The sequence below is a fragment of the Salmo salar genome, chromosome 03, assembly GCF_965601325.2.
Source record: "Salmo salar chromosome 03, fSalSal1, whole genome shotgun sequence".
NCBI classification, from domain to species: Eukaryota; Metazoa; Chordata; class Actinopteri; order Salmoniformes; family Salmonidae; genus Salmo; species Salmo salar.
In genome coordinates, this window is record NC_138293.1 from 38,818,570 (window position 1) to 38,839,125 (window position 20,556).

At 45.1% G+C, this 20,556-nt stretch overlaps 1 protein-coding gene across 2 annotated transcripts in view; it reads right to left on the minus strand.

Annotated features, from left to right (window-relative positions):
* Window positions 1-1,583: 1,583 nt before the first annotated feature.
* The window catches only part of LOC106600145 (ephrin type-A receptor 4), a 32,547-nt gene continuing 13,574 nt past the window's right edge, over window positions 1,584-20,556 (minus strand). Inside the window, exons 5-18 of one of the 2 annotated variants that reach the window (XM_045714814.2) lie at window positions 20,373-20,528; window positions 19,449-19,871; window positions 15,055-15,179; window positions 14,103-14,262; window positions 13,863-13,974; window positions 13,229-13,287; window positions 13,000-13,113; window positions 12,320-12,505; window positions 12,108-12,169; window positions 11,478-11,687; window positions 11,113-11,289; window positions 5,390-5,580; window positions 5,119-5,277; window positions 1,584-3,160 (exon numbers count right to left, since the gene is read on the minus strand). In XM_045714814.2, the coding sequence (XP_045570770.2) occupies window positions 3,031-3,160; window positions 5,119-5,277; window positions 5,390-5,580; window positions 11,113-11,289; window positions 11,478-11,687; window positions 12,108-12,169; window positions 12,320-12,505; window positions 13,000-13,113; window positions 13,229-13,287; window positions 13,863-13,974; window positions 14,103-14,262; window positions 15,055-15,179; window positions 19,449-19,871; window positions 20,373-20,528 (2,264 nt within the window). In that variant the 3' untranslated portion in view covers window positions 1,584-3,030. Of the gene's footprint in view, window positions 3,161-5,118; window positions 5,278-5,389; window positions 5,581-11,112; window positions 11,290-11,477; window positions 11,688-12,107; window positions 12,170-12,319; window positions 12,506-12,668; window positions 12,860-12,999; window positions 13,114-13,228; window positions 13,288-13,862; window positions 13,975-14,102; window positions 14,263-15,054; window positions 15,180-19,448; window positions 19,872-20,372; window positions 20,529-20,556 lie in introns of those variants that run through there. The other variant, XM_082973491.1, reaches the window with a different exon arrangement.

Consider the following 20,556-nt stretch of genomic DNA (forward strand, 5'->3'; position numbering starts at 1 on the left):
TTTGCCCTCAGAACAGCCTCAATTTGTCGGGGCATGGACTCTACAAGGTGTCGAAAGTGTTCCACAGGGATGCTTCCCACAGTTGTGTCAAGTTGGCTGGTGGTGGACCATTCTTGATAAACACGAGAAACTGTTGAGCGTGGAAAAACCCAGCAGCACTGCAATTCTTGACACAAACCGGTGCTCCTCGCACCTACTACCATACCTGTTCAAAGGCACTAAAATATTTTGTCTTGCCCATTCACCCACTAAATGGTACACATACACAATCCATGTCTCAATTGTCTCAATGCTTAAAAATCCTTCTTTAACCCTGTCTCCTCCCCTTCATCTACACTGACTGAAGTGGATTTAACAAGAGACATCAATAAGGGATCATAGCTTTAACCTGGAATCACCTGGCCTGTCTATGTCATGGAAAAAGCATGTGTTCTTAATGTTTTGTATACTCAGTGTATGCTATTTTACGCTGGGTGGACTGCCTGTCACCTCTCTACCAGTACCAGTGGGCATTCAAACTTGCATGCACGTACACACACAAAACACGCACACCAGGGTTACCGTGGGAATGCCTCTGGCATTGCGTTGGTCAATGAGGTGATGCATTTAAATGGAAATCCTGAAAGAAATGCAAACCCTGGCTGTGTGTGTGTGTGTGTGTATGTATGTGCGTGCATGCGACTGTGTGCGTGTGTGTTTGTGTGTCTAAACCCCGTCTCTCTCCTCCCAGTCACACACACATTAGGGTACGGTTGGCTGGCTGTTAAAGACACCCCACGGCCACTCCCCCTGTGTAAGACCAGGCGAGATTAGCCTGTTCTATTACCACACTAATCTAGTGACCAAAAGACCACAATGACACCCTACAGAGAGCGGGAGAGAGAGAGAGCGAGAGACAGAGGGGAGAATTTTTTAATTTAAGCATTCATTCTAACAGCGATTCCATTCTCTTAACATGGTTTCTTCAGTGGCAGCCTGCGTAGACAGACGGACAGATTAAGAACGGGTGTCTATCTTCGTGCTCCGGTCTCCCTCAAACTCTATTAGAGTGGGCGAGTGGGTGCACATGTATCTATAGGACAGAGTGTGTTTTGTGCGAGAGGGTTTAGTCTGTGGGAGAGAGGAGTGTGTCTAACACTATTAACGGGATCAACTCTTCAAAAAGACTGTCCCAGCATATCTGCCCCACACCCCTAACCCACAGGGCAGCTTTGTGTTGGTGTGAGTGTGTGTGTTTGTGTGTCTATCTCAGATCATATGCAAAACCCTGGTGTAGAATGTCTGAGTATCCAAGGTGATATGCCTGTTGTCTCCAGCTGGCAAGGATTTTATTTAATCCAAAATCAAATATCCCTGATTTGAATGTGAAATTGAGGTTTGGTTTTGTGCAAGTACATGTCGTTGCTAAAGTGACATATCTGTGTTGTACTACTATGGATGTCCTTCACCTATGCTGTCCATGTGTGTGCCCGAAGTTCTCTCCTGCTGTGTGTGTGTCACTGTGTGTGTGTGTGTGTGTGTGTGACACACTGTGTATGCGTTTCTCCGTGTGTGTTTAGCAGATGGCTCTCTCCACACCACTGAACGTTTTAACAGAATGCCTCCCAGCACCCTTCACTTTAATCCACCTGGCTTTGCCGCCGGTCAGACCACACCAGTGCACACACTTCCCTTAGTTACACAAACACACACACACACACACACACACACACTTCCCAATCACACACACACTTCCGCATCTGCGTCAAAAAGAAGTTCAGACAGAAATTACCCATTTGAGTCATTTTCATTATTCCTATTTTACAATGTACAACCTAGATAATAAGAAGACTATAAATAGAATGAAATCCTTTATGTACCTGATTGTATTTCCAAACAGTAACATTTACAAAGACATGTAATACCTAGAGTATATGTTAATCGTTGACTAGATAAAACTAGCTAATACCATTGTTAATGTGTTCATCCTAAATAAAAAGCCATTAAGAGCTTGGCACACATACATTCTATCACAAAACGCTTTCCTGCCCACATTTCTGTCTTTGAATATCCCAAACTGGTCCTCAAAGACGAGCACACACACCAGGGTTGAGGTCAATTCCATTTCAATTCCAGTCTATTCAGAAAGTAAACCAAATTCTAATTGAACATTTTACTGATTGAAAAGCATTGGAAGAGAATTGGAGTTGGAATGTCATTGTATTTTCTGAATTGACTGGAATTTAAATGGAATTGACCCCAACCCTGACACACACACACACACACACACACACACACAGTGATGCTTCAGAACTACACTTTATCAGCTCGTCCATTAAGTTTTTCTCGACTTCCAGACGACATTCAATTTGTCCTGTTTTTATTTGTTGAACTATGCTTCACTATTAACTTACAAGTCCTTGTTGGTGAATATTTGTAGCACTCAGTCCTTGTCTACAAAGCTCAATGGATGGATGACTTCTTAGTGGGAATGGGAGCTGGAGTCCTTCTGGTATAAAGATAAATGGGTAGTGTAGTCCTGAGATGCATATGAGGCAAACTGGAGGTGTCTATTCCGTTTTGAAATGTGTACGGGAGAGAAAACAGTTTCTAAACTGAAAACAATGGCACCACTCTGAACGAGCGACAGACACTTTTCCCGCATGACAAGTCGATGTGACACAAAATCAACAACAACAAAAAATGTACAAAAAAAAAAATCAGGAGCAGATGAAACGTTATTTACACGGACACGTATGTACAAAAAGTAAACAAAAAAGGGGCAAAATGTCTCGTTGTTTCCTCAGTGTTGCGGTGAAACTATCTTCAGCAGCTTCTTCAGCCTCAGGTCAAACCTCAGGTCATAGTTCAAAGGTCAAAGTTTATAGGGTTTATAAAAGTGCTGCTTTTCTCTCTTCCGTTCATATTTTCTGTTGTAGTTTTTTGTATGTTGATGTAATTCCTTGTGAAAATCTCATTCTAAAGTGCATGGATGAGGTAAATAAAATTCATTAAAAACAAATTGTTTTAGTTTTGTATCCATTCACTGGCTCAGACGGGAACCATACTGTCTGGCATCTGTTCCTGTATTTGTTGCATGTGGGACAGCAATACCTGCTGCACACTGGCAAGGATCTGGTCCTGGTGTGATGGTGTGATAATTCCTATACTGGTCATGTCCCTGTAAACATGGAATAATTCAATTAGACATGTTCAGAGTTAAGAAGACGATGAGTACCCACACAGAAAGAAAGAAAGAAAGAAAGAAAGAAAGAAAGAAAGAAAGAAAGAAAGAAAGAAAGAAAGAAAGAAAGAAAGAAAGAAAGAAAGAAAGAAAGAAAGAAAGAAAGAAAGAAAGAAAGAAAGAAAGAAAGAAAGAAAGAAAGAAAGAAAGAAAGAAAGAAAGAGCGAGGGGATAGAGGGAGAGAAATAGAGAGCCATAGTGATATATAGAGAGGGGGGGATAGAGAGATACAGAGAGAGAGACTCACTGATGTGTGAGGGTTAGCAGAGAAATAGAGACAGCCATAGTGATACAGTGAGGGAAAAAAGTATTTCATCCCCTGCCGATTTTTTTATGTTTGCCCACTGACAAAGAAATGATCAGTCTATAATTTTAATGGTAGATTTATTTGAACAGTGAGAGACAGAATAACAACAAAAAAATCCAGAAAAACGCATGTCAAAAATGTTATAAATTGATTTGCATTTTAATGAGGGAAATAAGTATTTGACCCCCTCTCAATCAGAAACATTTCTGGCTCCCAGGTGTCTTTTATACAGGTAACAAGCTGAGATTAGGAGCACACTCTTAAAGGGAGTACTCCTAATCTCATCTTGTTACCTGTATAAAAGACACCTGTCCACAGAAGCAATCAATCAATCAGATTCCAAACTCTCCACCATGGCCAAGACCAAAGAGCTCTCCAAGGATGTCAGGGACAAGATTGTAGACCTACACAAGGCTGGAATGGGCTACAAGACCATCGTCAAGAAGCTTGGTGAGAAGGTGACAACAGTTGGTGTGATTATTCGCAAATGGAAGAAACACAAAAGAACTGTCAATCTCCCTCGGCCTGGGGCTCCATGCAAGATCTCACCTCGTGGAGTTGCAATGATCATGAGAATGGTGAGGAATCAGCCCAGAACTACACGGGAGGATCTTGTCAATGATCTCAAGGCAGCTGGGACCATAGTCACCAAGAAAACAATTGGTAACACACTACGCCGTGAAGGACTGAAATCTTGCAGCATCCGCAAGGTCCCCCTGCTCAAGAAAGCACATATACATGCCCGTCTGAAGTTTGCCAATGAACATCTGAATGATTCAGAGGACAACTGGGTGAAAGTGTTGTGGTCAGATGAGACCAAAATGGAGCTCTTTGGCATCAACTCAACTCGCCGTGTTTGGAGGAGGAGGAATGCTGCCTATGACCCCAAGAACACCATCCCCACCGTCAAACATGGAGGTGGAAACATTATGCTTTGGTGGTGTTTTTCTGCTAAGGGGACAGGACAACTTCACTGCATCAAAGGGACGATGGACGGGGCCATGTACCGTCAAATCCTGGGTGAGAACCTCCTTCCCTCAGCTTGGGCATTGAAAATGGGTCGTGGATGGGTATTCCAGCATGACAATGACCCAAAACACACAGCCAAGGCAACAAAGGAGTGGCTCAAGAAGAAGCACATTAAGGTCCTGGAGTGGCCTAGCCAGTCTCCAGACCTTAATCCCATAAATCTGTGGAGGGAGCTGAAGTTTCAAGTTGCCAAACGTCAGCCTCGAAACCTTAATGACTTGGAGAAGATCTGCAAAGAGGAGTGGGACAAAATCCCTCCTGAGATGTGTGCAAACCTGGTGGCCAACTACAAGAAACATTTGACCTCTGTGATTGCCAACAAGGGTTTTGCCATCAAGTACTAAGTCATGTTTTGCAGAGGGGTCAAATACTTATTTTTGACATGCGTTTTTCTGGATTTTGTTGTTGTTATTCTGTCTCTCACTGTTCAAATAAACCTACCACAAAAATTATAGACTGATCATTTCTTTGTCAGTGGGCAAACGTACAAAATCAGCAGGGGATCAAATACTTTTTCCCCTCACTGTATATAGAGAGGGGGGGATAGAGAGAGACTCACTGATGTGTGAGGGTTAGCAGGCTGTCAGGGCTGGTGTATCCAGCAGTAGTGAGCGTGTCTCTATACATGCCCATCCCGATAGCCTGAAGACAGTCTTCTGCTGACCACACTGACACAAACTCTGGGCCTACTACAGGCTCCAACAGACTGGGAACAGGTCTGCACAGAGAGATAAAGACAGAGGATGAGATAGTTATGGGGAGTGAGTGTTCTGCTGGAAAAACACATTGAAAGAGCTTGCAATGAAAGACATCGTGTCCCGTGTGTGTACCTGTCTCCTCCTGTCCTCCTCAGAGTGGTGGTCGGGTTGCGGATCAGTTTATCCAGCATGTTGAGGATCTGTGTGAAGCTGGGTCTGTGTGTTCTATCTGTCTGCCAGCAGTCTAACATCAGCTGGTGTAGACACACAGGACAGTCCATTGGAGGGGGCAGACGGTAGCCCTCATCTATTGCTTTTATCACCTGGAGAGAGAGAGGGAGGGAAAGAGACATTTGTAATGTCTTTCTTCTTTTGGAACTTTTGTGAGTGTAACGTTTACTGTTCATTTGTATTGATTATTTCACTTTTGTTTACTAAGGGAAAATGGCGCCGGAAGAAATGGCAGCAGTTTTACGGCTCCCAACCAATTGTGCTATTATGTGTTTTTTTCACGTTATTTGTAACTTATTTTGTACATAATGTTTCTGCCACCGTATCTTACGGCCAAAAAAAGAGCTTCTGGATATCAGGACAGCGATCACTCACCTCGGACTAGAAGAAGATTTTTTTCTACATTTTTAGCAGACGCTCTTATCCAGAGCGACTTACAGTAGTGAATGCATACATTTCATACTTTTTTTTCTCCGTATTGGTCCCCCGTGGGAATCGAACCCACAACCCTGGCGTTGCAAACACCATGCTCTACCAACTGAGCCACACGGGACCATGGGAGAGCACAGACTGCCCCCTCCTCGTCTCACCGTGTGCTGTTCTATCTTGCCGGATTTCTACAACAAGGACGACGCACAAGACATTCTCCGAACACCCCACAGGGCCGGCATCCCCGTTATTTGCAAGAGGAAGCGACGCAGGTACAGAGTACAAAGAGCCGGATGCCTGGTCAAGACCCGGAGAAGGCGAGTGGGAAAGCTGCCGTACCATCAATACTACTCGCCAACGTGCAATCATTGGACAATAAACTACACGGAGGTACGATCACGAATATCCTACCAACGGGACATCAAAAACTGTAATATCCTATGTTTCACGGAATCGTGGCTGAATGACGACATGGATATTCAGCTAGTGGGATATACGCTGCACCGGCAAGATAGAACAGCACACGGTGAGACGAGGGGGGGGCAGTCTGTGCATATTTGTAAACAACAGCTGGTGCACGAAATCTAAGGAAGTCTCTAGATTTTGCTCGCTTGAAGTAGAGTATATTGTGATAAATTGCAGGCCACACTACTTGCCTAGAGAGTTTTCAGCTATACTTTTCGTGGCTGTTTATTTACCACCACAGACAGATGCTGGCACTAAGACCGCGCTCAGTCAGCTGTATAAGGAAATAAGCAAACAGGAAACCACTCACCCAGAGGCGGCGCTCCTAGTTGCCGGAGACTTTAATGCTGGGAAACTTAAATCAGTTATACCAAATTTCTATCAACATGTTAATAAATGTGCAACCAGAGGGAAAGAAATTCTAGATGACCTGTACTCCACACACAGAGACGCGTACAAAGCTCTCCCTCGCCCTCCATTTGGTAAATCTGACCAGAACTCTATCCTCCTGATTCCTGCTTAAAAGCAAAAATTAAAGCAGGAAGCACCAGTGACTCGGTCTATAAAAAAGTGGTCAGATGAAGCAGATGCTAAACTATAGGACTGTTTTGATATCACAGACTGGAACATGTTCCAGGATTCTTCCGATGGCATTGAGGAGTACACCACATCAGTCACTGGATTTATCAATAAGTGCGTCGAGGACATCGTCCCCACAGTGACTGTACGTACATACCCCAACCAGAAGCCATGAATTACAGGAAACATTCGTACTGAGCTAAAGGGTAGAGCTGCCGCTTTCAAGGTGCAGGACTCTAACCCGGAAGCTTACAAGAAATCCTGCTATGCCCTGCGACGAACCATCAAACAGGCAAAGCGTCAATACAGGACTACGATTGAATCATACTACACCGGCTCCGACGCTCGTCGTATGTGGCAGGGATTGTAAACTATTACAGACTACAAAGTGAAGCACAGCCGCGAGCTGCCCAGTGACACCAGCCTACCAGACGAGCTAAATCACTTCTATGCTCGCTTCGAGGCAAGCAACACTGAGGCATGCATGAGAGCATCAGCTGTTCCGGCCAACGTGTGATCACGCTCTCCGTAGCCGACGTGAGTAAGACCTTTAAACAGGTCAACATACACAAGGCTGCGGGGCCAGACGGATTACCAGGACGTGTGCTCCGGGCATGTGCTGACCAACTGGCAGGTGTCTTCACTGACATTTTCGACATGTCCCTGATTGAGTCTGTAATACCAACATGTTTCAAGCAAACCACCATAGACCCTGTGCCCAAGAACACAAAGGCAACCTGCCTAAATGACTACAGACCTGTAGCACTCACGTCCGTAGCTTTGAAAGGTTGGTAATGGCTCACATCAACACCATTATCCCAGAAACCCTAGACCCACTCCAATTTGCATACCGCCCAAACAGAGCCACAGATGATGCAATCTCTATTGTACTCTACACTGCCCTTTCCCACCTGGACCAAAGGAACACCTATGTGAGAATGCTATTCATTGACGACAGCTCAGCGTTCAACACCATAGTACCCTCAAAGTTCATCACTAAGCTAAGGATCCTGGGACTAAACACCTCCCTCTACAACTGGATCCTGGACTTCCTGACCGGCCGCCCCCAGGTGGTGAGGGTAGGTAGCAACACATCTGCCACGCTGATCCTCAATACTGGAGCTCCCCAGGGGTGCGTGCTCAGTCCCCTCCTGTACTCCCTGTTCACCTACGACTGCATGGCCAGGCACGACTCCAACACCATCATTAAGTTTGCAGACGACACAACAGCTGTAGGCCTGATCACCGACAACGACGAGACAGCCTATAGGGAGGAGGTCAGAGACCTGGCCGGGTGGTGCCAGAAAAACAACCTATCCCTCAACGTAACCAAGACTAAGGAGATGTGGACTACAGGGAAAGGAGGACCGAGCACGCCCCCATTCTCATCGACGGGGCTGTAGTGGACCAGGTTGAGAGCTTCAAGTTCCTTGGTGTTCACATCAACAACAAACTAGAATGGTCCAAACACACCAAGACAGTCGTGAAGAGGGCACGATAAAGCCTATTCCCCCTCAGGAAACTAAAAAGATTTGGCATGGGTCCTGAGATCCTCAAAAGGTTCTACAGCTGCAACATCAAGAGTATCCTGACTGGTTGCATCCCCACCTGGTACGGCAATTGCTCGGCCTCTGACCGCAAGGCACTACAGAGGGTAGTGCGTACGGCCCAGTACATCACTGGGGTTAAGCTGCCTGCCATCCAGGACCTCTACACCAGGCGGTATCAGAGGAAGGCCCCAAAAATTGTCAAAGATCCCAGCCACCCCAGTCATAGACTGTTCTCTCTACTACCGCATGGCAAGCGGTACCGGAGTGCCAAGTCTCGGACAAAAAGGCTTCTCAACAGTTTTTACCCCCAAGCCATAAGACTCCTGAACAGGTAATCAAATGGCTACCCGGACTATTTGCATTGTGTGCCCTCCCCAACCCCTCTTTTTACGCTGCTGCTACTCTCTGTTTATCATATATGCATAGTCACTTTAACTATACATTCATGTACATACTACCTCAATTGGGCCGACCAACCAGTGCTCCCGCACATTGGCTAACCGGGCTATCTGCATTGTGTCCCACCACCCGCCAACCCCTCTTTTACACTACTGCTACTCTCTGTTCATCATATATGCATAGTCACTTTAACCATATCTACATGTACATACTACCTCAATCAGCCTGACTAACCGGTGTCTGTATGTAGCCTCGCTACTTTTATAGCCTCGCTACTGTATATAGCCTGTCTTTTTACTGTTGTTTAATTTATTTACTTTTCTATTGTTCACCTAATACCTTTTTTGCACAATTGGTTAGAGCCTGTAAGTTAGCATTTCACTGAAAGGTCTACACCTGTTGTATTCGGTGCACGTGACAAATAAACTTTAAGTTGGTCTAGTTCACTTGCTTTGGCAATGTTAACATATGTTTCCCATGCCAATAAAGCCCTTAAATTGAATTGAGAGAGACCAGGGTATAGAGAAAGAGGGTAAGAAAGCATGTTTAACTAACTTTGTCTACAGTGAATACATTTGCAAACATTTCTAAAAACCTGTTTTCACTTTGCCATTATGGGGCATTGTGTGCAGACTGATTTAACCTGTCTGGGCTAGGGGGCAGTATTTTCACAGCCGGATAAAAAAAACGTACCCGATTTAAACTGGTTACTACTCTTGCCCAGAAACGAGAATATGCATATTATTAGTAGATTTGGATAGAAAACACTCTGAAGTTTCTAAAACTGTTTGAATGGTGTCTGTGAGGCAAAAATCTGAGAAAATTCCAAGCAGGAAGTGGCCTATATGAGAATTTGTAGTTCTTTCTAGTCCCTTTCGAAACTACAGTATCTCTGGGGTTACATAGCACTTTCTAAGGCTTCCATTGGCTCTCTAAAGCCTTCAGAAAGCAGATTGAGGCGTCTCCTGTCTCTGGGCAGAGTATGGTAGCTCAGTTTCTCAGTGGTCTGCCTGGTGACTAAGAGATTGGATATGCGGGTTCACGAGACCACACTGTTTTTTCTTTTCCTCTTTGAATGAATACACTATTGTCCGGTTGGAATATTATCGCTATTTTACGAGAACAATACCATAAAAATTGATTTTAAACAGCGTTTGACATGCTTCTAAGTACGGTAATGGAACATTTTGAATTTTTTTGTCTCGAAATGCGCTCGCGCGTTACCCTTTGGATAGTGACCTGAACACACGAACAAAACGGAGGTATTTGGACATAACTATGGATTATTTGGAACAAAAATAACATTTATTGTGGAAGTAGCAGTCCTGGGAGTGCATTCTGACGAAGATCAGCAAAGGTAATACAATTTTTCTAATAGTAATTCTGAGTTTAGTGTGCCCCGAAGTTGGAGGGTGTCAAAATAGCTAGCCGTGATAGCTGAGCTATGTGCTCAGAATTTTGCAAAATGTGCTTTCGCCGAAAAGCTATTTTAAAATCTGACATAGCGATTGCATAAAGGAGTTCTGTATCTATAATTCTTAAAATAATTGTTATGTATTTTGTCAACGTTTATGATGAGTAATTTAGTAAATTCACCGGAAGTTTTCGGTGGGGATACATTTTCTGAACATCACACGCCAATGTAAAAAGCTGTTTTTTGATATAAATATGAACTTGATTGAACAAAACATGCATGTATTGTATAACAATGTCCTAGGAGTGTCATCTGATGAAGATCATCAAAGGTTAGTGCTTCATTTAGCTGTGTTTTGGGTTTCTGTGACATATATGCTTGCTTGGAAAATGGCTGTGTGATTATTTTGGGCTATGTACTCTCCTAACATAATCTAATGTTTTGCTTTCGCTGTAAAGCCTTTTTGAAATCGGACAATGTGGTTAGATTGACGAGAGTCTTATCTTTAAAATGGTGTAAAATAGTCGTATGTTTGAAAAATGTAAATTATAGCATTTTTGAGGTTTTTGTATTTCACGCCACGCTGTTCCACTGGCTGTTGAATAGAGCGGGACGGTGACGTCCCACGTAGCCCATAGAGGTTAACCCATTTTAGAATAAGGCTGTAGCGTAACAAAATATGGAAAAAGTGGGCTCTGAATACTTTCCAAATGCACTGTAAACGTATAACTTATTCCACATTCAGGGGAAAATCCAGGTTTGAGTTATTACATAGAAAACACACTTACATCCTGGTTACTCATGTCCCAATATGGTCTCTCTCCATAGGACATCACCTCCCACATGACCACGCCATAGCTCCAGGTGTCAGAGGATGGGGTGAACTTCCTGTAGGCGATGGCCTCTGGAGAGGTCCATCTGATGGGGATCTTCCCCCCTGGAGAGTGGTACGTCCCAGTCACCTCCTGTAACACACGGGAAGAGAATTTTATTTGAAACCACAGTCTAGCATTAAGGACCCATATTTCAAAGGAGAGTGATCTTACAACCATTGAAACATGAACTTGAATCTTGAACATGAATCTCACATACTAAATCATTACCCCAGTGTAATAGGCACGTTAGTGTTCTATGTTCTCCTCTGTGTTCTTACCCGTGTGGTGTATGCAGCCTCAGGGTCATCCTCCAGCACTCGGGACAGGCCGAAGTCAGACACCTTACACACCAGGTTGCTGTTGACCAGGATGTTGCGGGCAGCCAGGTCTCGGTGAACGTAGCTCATGTCAGACAGGTACTTCATGCCCGACGCGATGCCACGCAGCATGCCCACCAACTGGATCACGGTGAAATGACCATCGTGTTTCTAATGGAGAGAGAGAGAGAGAGAGACTTTAGAACATGTGTCAAACTCATTCCATGGAGGGCTGAGTGTCTGCAGGTTTTCACTCCTCCGTTGTACTTGATTGATGAATTCAGGTCACTGACTTGTAAGGAACTCCCCTCATCTGTTTGTCTAGGTCTTAATTGAAAATAAACCCCCCTGCTTTAGAATATAACACACAGTACAAAGACAGAACTTCTTTCTAATCTTTATTTAACTAGGCAAGTCAGTTAAGAACAAATTCTTATTTATGACAGCCTACCAGGGAACAGTGGGTTAACTGCCTTGTTCAGAACAACACTTTGTCAGCTCGGGGATTTGATCCAGCAATCTTTTGGTTACTGGTTCAACGCTCTAACCACTAGGCTACCTGACACTCCAAGGAACATGAGGACCTCTTACCCTAAGGAAGGCGTCAAGAGATCCATTCTCCATGTACTCTGTGATGATCATTACTGGTTTACCTGCACAGGAGACAAACAAGCAGCGATTAAGACAGGGGGGTGTTCCACAAGGATCAGTTTTGGGTCCTCCGCATTTTTATATCTTTATAAATGCAGACAGAACCTGTCAATCTCTGCTTGGATTGATCAAAGTAGCTGTCAATCACTCACATCGCGTGACCACGCCCTCCAGTCTGATGATGTTTGGGTGGTCGAACTGTCCCATGATGCTGGCCTCAGAGAGGAAGTCCTGCCTCTGTTTGTTGGAGTATGCTGCCTTCAGACTCTTTATGGCCACGTAGATCTCCCTCTTTCCCTGGAGACGCAGACGGCCACTACACACCTCCCCAAACTCACCTACAACACACACACACACACACAGTATAAATAACTACACACCTCCCCAAACTCACCTACAACACACACAGACACACACACACACACACACAGTATAAATAACTACACACTTCCCCAAACTCACCTACAACACACACAGACACACAGTATAAATAACTACACATCTCCCCACACTCACCTACAACACACACAGACACACACAGTATAAACAACTACACACTTCCCCAAACTCACCTACAACACACACAGACACACACACACAGTATAAATAACTACACACCTCCCCACACTCACCTACAACACACACAGACACACACACACAGTATAAATAACTACACACCTCCCCAAACTCACCTACAACACACACAGACACACACACACAGTATAAATAACTACACACCTCCCCACACTCACCTACAACACACACAGCATTAGCATCACACACCTTCAAACCTTGATGATTTACTGTGAGCGTGTGTGTCAGGCTCCCTTACCGATGCCAATGACCTTCTCTATGTGTATGTAGGAGGCGTCAATCTCTTTGGCAAACTCATGAACCGCCTGGTCCGGGTCCTCATAGGTGAACGGGTCCACGTATATCCTCACACCTACAGATGGAGAAAGGGAAGGAGATGGGTTGGGAAAATGAGTTCCACGCAATCCGTGTTCGTGGAATAGGATGAAGGGTGCGTGTGCATGTGTGGTGTGCATGTGTGGTCTTACCTGGGTTTAGGTGTTTCTCCTCATCTGAGTCTTGCTTGGCTTGGCTGTATTTGCCCCTCCTGAAAGAAGAAAGTTAGAGGAAGAAGTGGCGAGCGTCACAGAACACACAATGTGAGTGATTGACAGCTACTTTGACCAATCCAAGCAGAGATTGGCTATTCAAGGTGAGTAGAAGGGAAGAAGGAGAAGGGGGATGGAGGGTGGGAAGGAGAGAGAATAGTGCCTCGGGTAATATAGGAGGAAAGGTGTGTTATCTTACAGAACCTGTCTGTAACACTACCCATTGTGTCTTTAAGCGGTGTGTGTGTCATACCTTGAGAGCCACTGTCAGTAAAAAGAGGTCTCAAGGGAAAGGTTGTGTGTGAGTGTTCCGAGGCCAGGGGGAAGCTGATACAGTGGCTGTGTTGTTGAGGAGACACTGATGATAGTCAGGGACAAGGGGATTACCAGGTGAACAATCAGACCTTTAGAAGGACAAACTGTCTCCTCTTTAATCCCCCTCCAAAGCCCCAGGTGATCTCTGTGTGTGTGTGTGTGTGTGTGTGTGTGTGTGTGTGTGTGTGTGTGTGTGTGTGTGTGTGTTTTAGCAGTTGCTTGTGTTTCTGAGGCCATATGTGTTTGTGCTTGTTTGTACCTGCGGCTGATGATGAAGACTGCGGTGGAGATGAGCAGTAGAATCACACCTCCACTGATTGACAGCAGGAGCAGGGTGGAGTTAGCAGCATCACCAATCAGAGGCAAGGGATCTGTCAGTGGGAGGGGACAACAGGTTATAAACCAGGATGTTTTCATTAAAAACAGGTTCCAAAAAAAATGCAATATATCTTGCTCAAAAACAGCCAAATAGAATAGAATACATTAGAATGTCTTCTACCTGAGTTGGTGGAGAACTCCAAGGGGCCGCTGAACTCTCCGTATCCGGCGGCGGTGCGAGCGCGCACCTGAAACAAGTAAACAGTAAGCGGACTCAGCCCAGTGATGTCAGCACTGCGAGACGCTGTCTTCATGATGCGGTAGGAGCTCTCCTTCTGATCCTGATTGGAGGAGACAGGAAGAGAGAAACAGGGGAGGGATCTGTTAATGCCTGAGCAGAAACCTGCGGTCAAATACATGAACCTTTCCCAGATACAGCATAACTTAAATACACCCCATTTTAATTGGCAAGTGTAAAGAAAAGGGGTAACGGATGAGGTCATGATCCTAAAATGTAACTTGAAGTTGCAGAACAATGTGATCTGTGTGGTTCTGGAGCGAAATACCTCTCCCTGTGGACTCTAGGCCTATAATCACAAAACCAGACAAGCAAGGACAAACTGTAGCCACACAATTCCAAATCAACTACAAATCACTCCCGCCCATCTAGCTCTCTTTTTCTCTCCCAAGTCCCACAAAAAATGTGTCTCTCGTATTCTCTCCCTTCATTTCTCCCTCTCTCTTTTTCCATGTCAAACACAAGGAATGCTTTGAAGATTGTTTATTGGTTGTTTTATAGGTCTATTGATACCAGTTTAAGCAGATAGCATGTGAACACTCACAAACATGCATAGATACACAGAACACACACACACCAGTTATAGCTTTCCATAGACTCTTACTAAAAGAAAGTGGCTGTCCCCATAGGAAAACCATTTGAAGAACCCCTTTTGGTTTCAGATAGAATCCTTTTGGGTTCCTTGTAGAAGCCTTTCCACAGAGGGTTCTACCTGGAACCCAAATGAGTTCTCCTATGGGGACAGCCGAAGAACTCTTTTGGAACCCTTTTTTCTAAGAGTGTAAAAAAAAAAAAAATCTGATTTCTGAACCGCGGTTCCCATGAGGCGTCTCACCTTCTCGTAGTACTTGACCTCATACTCCAGGATCACCCCATTGGGACGATCGGGCTGTTGCCATGCCAACGACACACCATGCCTGGTGACATCACCAGCCTGGATGGATGTAACTGGGGAGGGAGCTGAGTGAGTGAGAGAGAGAGAGAGGTACACAAGTTGAAGAACTAGGACAGCCCAAGATATATCACAGCTTTTATGTTTGTGTATTGAATCTCTTGAATAGTTTACCAGAAAATAATATATAAAGACACATTGGCATAACATCCGCAAAATAAAATAATTCAAGCTACAGGATTGACAGGTTTTCATCCAAATCCACATTTGGAGTTATAAAAAAAAACAATTCCCTGAATGTTTGATGGCAATCACAATGACCCAATTCACCACAGCTGAGTCCTGGATGACACTTTGACCTTTTCTCTAGGGAACAGGCCACGACCTTTCTCACCTCTTTTCAGCCTGTCTTTCTATCCCTTTATCATTGCCGTTCCCACTTCCTTTCTATCCCTTTATCATTGTCTTTTCCACTTCCTTTCTATCCCTTTATCATTGTCTTTTCCACTTCCTTTCTATCCCTTTATCATTGTCTTTCCCACTTTCTTTCCATCCCTCCATCAATGTCTGTCCCTTCCCTTTCTATCCCTCTAATATAGTCTTCCTCTTATGTCCCTGTATTATTGTGATAGTCCCTCTGACATACTGAATGACAGAAGGGGGTTCAGTCACTGGTCTATGTGACTGTACAGTGTATGATACTGACTAAAGACAGAAAATAGTTATTTCAGAGTGAATGAGTATTGAATGACAACACTGTTTCTGCCTTTGAGTAATAGTTCCCAGCCCTCTCATTTACCAACCAGTAGGTTACGCTACGCTACACAGGGAAACAACACACTTCCCACAGGTAGTCAGAGCAGGTGTGTCTGCCACTATCTGGGACTCAGAGACCGCGTTTACCTAGGCATCTGATCTTTTTTCTTCTTCCATTCATTGATATTTTGACCAATCAGATCAGCTCTGAAAAAGATCTGATGTCAAAAGATCTGATGTGATTGGTCAAAAGGTCAATTCCTGGAAAAAAAATATCAGAATTGGGCTTCCTGTGTAAATGCAGCCAATGACATTTTAGAGATACTAGAGTCAGTGGGCTGTGTTCCAGTTCACGTACAGTAAACCACACGGAAAAAACACGTACATAAGCACACACTCCATTTGACTCACACTCCCCGTAGACGCTCAAATGAAACACCTCATAAAACTTTACAGACCTAAATGTAGAGGTGATCAAACCAACACACTTTCTCCCCGCACTCAATACACACACACGCACACACCGTGGCATAAGCCAATAAGATGATGATCTCCGTGGAATTCTGTTCATGTCACCGAGACAAGTCACTCACAAACACACTCAGACACGCACACACGTAACTCCCATGTACTGTTCAGAATGTATTCACACCCCTTAACTTATTCCACATTTTGTTGTGTTAAATTCTAAATGGATTACATGCAAATGTATTGAAAATGAAATACAGAAATATCTAATTTACATAATTATTCACACGCCCGAGTCAATACTTTGTAGAAGCACCTTTGGCATCTAGTACAGCTTTAAGTCGTCTTGGGTATGTCTGTATCAGCTTTGCACATCTGAATTTGTTTCTTGCTAATTTTCTCAAGCTTTGTTATGTTAGATGGGGATCGGCGCTGAATAGCAATCTTCAAGTCTTTCCACAGATTTTCCATGGGATTCAAGCCTGGGCTTTTGCTGGGCCACTCACATTCTTGTTCTGAAGCCATTCCAGCCTTGCTATGGCTGTATACTAGGGGTCATTGTCCATTTATTGTCCCCTGTATCCTTACCCTTCTCCCAGTCCATGCCACCAAAAAGCATCCACATAGCATGATGCTGCCGCCACCATGCGTCACGGTAGGGATGGTGTTAGACGGGTGATGAGCTGTGCCCGGTTATATCCAGACGTAGCGCTTTGTATTCAGGCCAAAGTGTTTTATCTCATCAAACCACAGAATCTTTTGCCTTATACTTTGAGTCTTTCACGTGCCTTTTTGCAAACTCAAGGCGTGCTGTCATGTGACTTTTTCTCAGGAGTGGCTTCTGTCTGGCCACTCTAGCAAAAAGCCCAGATTAGTGAAGTGCTGTAGAGACTGATGTCCTTCTGCCAGGTTCTCCCATCTCAGCCAAGGAACTCTGTAGTTCTGTCAGAGTTGTCATTGGGTTCTTGGTCACCTCCCTGACCAAGGTCCTTCTTTCCCGGTTGCTCAGTTTGGTCGGCCGACAAGCTCTAGGCAGAGTCTGGGTAGTTCCATATTTTTTCAATTTCCCAATGGTGGAGACCACTGTGCTCTTGGAAATTGTCAACACTCTAGAAATGGTTTCATACCCTTCCCCAGATATATGCCTCATCACAGTTCTCTCTCAGAGATCTACAGACAGTTTCTTGGACTTCATGGTATAGTTTCTGCTCGGACAACTGTGGGATCTTATATAGACAGGTGTGTTTTTTTCTAAATCATGTCCAAACAATTGAATTGGCCACACGTGGACTCTAATCAAGTTGTAGTGACATCAAGGATGATCAAAGGAAATTGGATGCACCTGAGCTCAAGTTGGAGTGTCATAGCAAAGGGGTGTGAATACTTATGTAAATGTGATAGTTCTGTATTTCATTACCAATAAAACATTTTTTTTTCTAAAAACACATTTACCCTTTGCCTGTAAGAAGAAAAAATATATATACACTGCTCAAAAAAATAAAGGGAACACTTAAACAACACAATGTAACTCCAAGTCAATCACACTTCTGTGAAATCAAACTGTCCAGTTAGGAAGCAGGATGGCACATCAATGCGAGCTGTGGCAAGAAGGTTTGCTGTGTCTGTCAGCGTAGTGTCCAGAGCATGGAGGCGCTACCAGGAGACAGGCCAGTACATCAGGAGACGTGGAGGAGGCCGTAGGAGGGCAACAACCCAGCAGCAGGACCGCTACCTCCACCTTTGTGCAAGGAGGAGCAGGAGGAGCACTGCCAGAGCCCTGCAAAATGACCTCCAGCAGGCCACAAATGTGCATGTGTCTGCTCAAACGGTCAGAAACAGACTCCATAAGGGTGGTATGAGGGCCCGACGTCCACAGGTGGGGGTTGTGCTTACAGCCCAACACCGTGCAGGACGTTTGGCATTTGCCAGAGAACACCAAGATTGGCAAATTCGCCACTGGCGCTCTGTGCTCTTCACAGATGAAAGCAGGTTCACACTGAGCACGTGACAGACGTGACAGAGTCTGGAGACGCCGTGGAGAACGTTCTGTTGCCTGCAACATCCTCCAGCATGACCGGTTTGGCGGTGGGTCAGTCATGGTGTGGGGTGGCATTTCTTTGGGGGGCCGCACAGCCCTCCATGTGCTCGCCAGAGGTAGCCTGACTGCCATTAGGTACCGAGATGAGATCCTCAGACCCCTTGTGAGACCATATGCTAGTGCGGTTGGCCCTGGGTTCCTCCTAATGCAAGACAATGCTAGACCTCATGTGGCTGGAGTGTGTCAGCAGTTCCTGCAAGAGGAAGGCATTGATGCTATGGACTGGCCCGCCCGTTCCCCAGACCTGAATCCGATTGAGCACATCTGGGACATCATGTCTCGCTCCATCCACCAACGCCACGTTGCACCACAGACTGTCCAGGAGTTGGCGGATGCTTTAGTCCAGGTCTAGGAGGAGATCTCTCAGGAGACCATCCGCCACCTCATCAGGAGCATGCCCAGGCATTGTAGGGAGGTCATACAGGCACGTGGAGGCCACACACACTACTGAGCCTCATTTTGACTTGTTTTAGGGACATTAGATCAAAGTTGGATCATCAGCCTGTAGTGTGGTTTTCCACTTTAATTTTGAGTGTGACTCCAAATCCAGACCTCCATGGGTTGATAAATTGGATTTCCATTGATTATTTTTGTGTGATTTTGTTGTCAGCACATTCAACTATGTAAAGAAAAAAGTATTTAATAAGATTATTTCTTTCATTCAGATCTAGGATGTGTTGTTTAAGTGTTCCCTTTATTTTTTTGAGCAGTATATTTCATCAATTTTGAATTCAGGCTGTAACACAACAAGATATGGAATAAGTCAAAGGGTATGAATACTTTCTGAAGGCACTGTATACAGACACACACCAGTAGGCACACAAACTTCTTCCAACTTAATCCAGTTCACATTCCCCCATTAAAGGCTACCTGCTTCACAGACATTCTCACACACTCTCACACACCCCTCAATCCCCCACACTCCATGCAATGCACAGCCTGTTCTTGGCGCCTGAAAACACACACACACACAACACTCCCCTCGTTACTTACATACTCCTTCACACAAACTCACCGGCCTGGTTGGTGGTGAGAGTGACAGACACACTCTGTCCTGCCCCTGCACTGTGGCCCTGGGAGACCCCGTTGCGGGCGAGGATGGTGAAGGTGTAGCGTGTGTGTGCCTGCAGCTCGCTCACACACACCCTGGTGGCCCTTAAGCCACTCTGCTGGGGAAAGAACAGGACATCTTGACTGCAGGGCAGGCAGAGCTGGGCCCCAAGAGGACCCTTAAGAGCCCCTAGGCTACCAGCGTCTCCAAGTTGACTCCCAATCTGAGTTTGATTCCCGGTTTGACTCTCAGGTCCGTGGCAGAGCAGGCAGTCCACACTGTAGCTGATGTCACTTCTCCCTCCGAGCTTGAGGGGGGCGCTCCACTCCAGAACCACTGACGTCTCGTTGACCTCGGAGATCAGCTGCTGCGGAGCAGATGGGGGTTCTGGGATACATAGGACAGGGAGGTTGAGTTAGAAAATATATTGTGGTTATGGTTATATATTCTTTCCTCTGTGGTACAGTTTTTCGTTATGTTTTTGTGTGAGAGAGTGTTGTCTGTTTTCTCAGGCTGACTGGCTAAACCCTGTGCTGTATATAGGCATAATTAAGTTTATGACAAACAGACCAAGGTCTCAGTCAGATCACAGTTGCTGAGGGAGAGAGAGAGAGAATGAAAGAGAGAACGAGAGAGCGAGAAGGAGAGAGAGGGACAGAACGTGACGTGGAACTGAGCCCGAGGACTATTCATTCGATCGCAACGCCTTATCTCCCATCCAGGACATGGTGGATTAGTCAGAAGTCATTAGATCAGTACAGAGGGACGACTGAGAGGAAAGAGAGAGAGGACAAAAGAGAGAAGAGGAATAGAGAGGAGAAAGAGTACAGATTGATCGATTAATCGACCCCCTGGGGGGAAATGTTGTGTGTGTGTGTGTGTTCTTACGTGTGCAGGGCATAGATGCAGGGTCACTCTCAGAACGGTAGTATCCCGGGTTGCAGTCACAGACAGTAGCCCCCTCCTTCTCTGCGTGACTGTGCGGAGGACACTTAGAACATGCTCCGTCTGTAGACACAGCTCTGTTGAAACCGACCTTACACGCTACAGAGAGAGGGGGGAGGGGGATTCC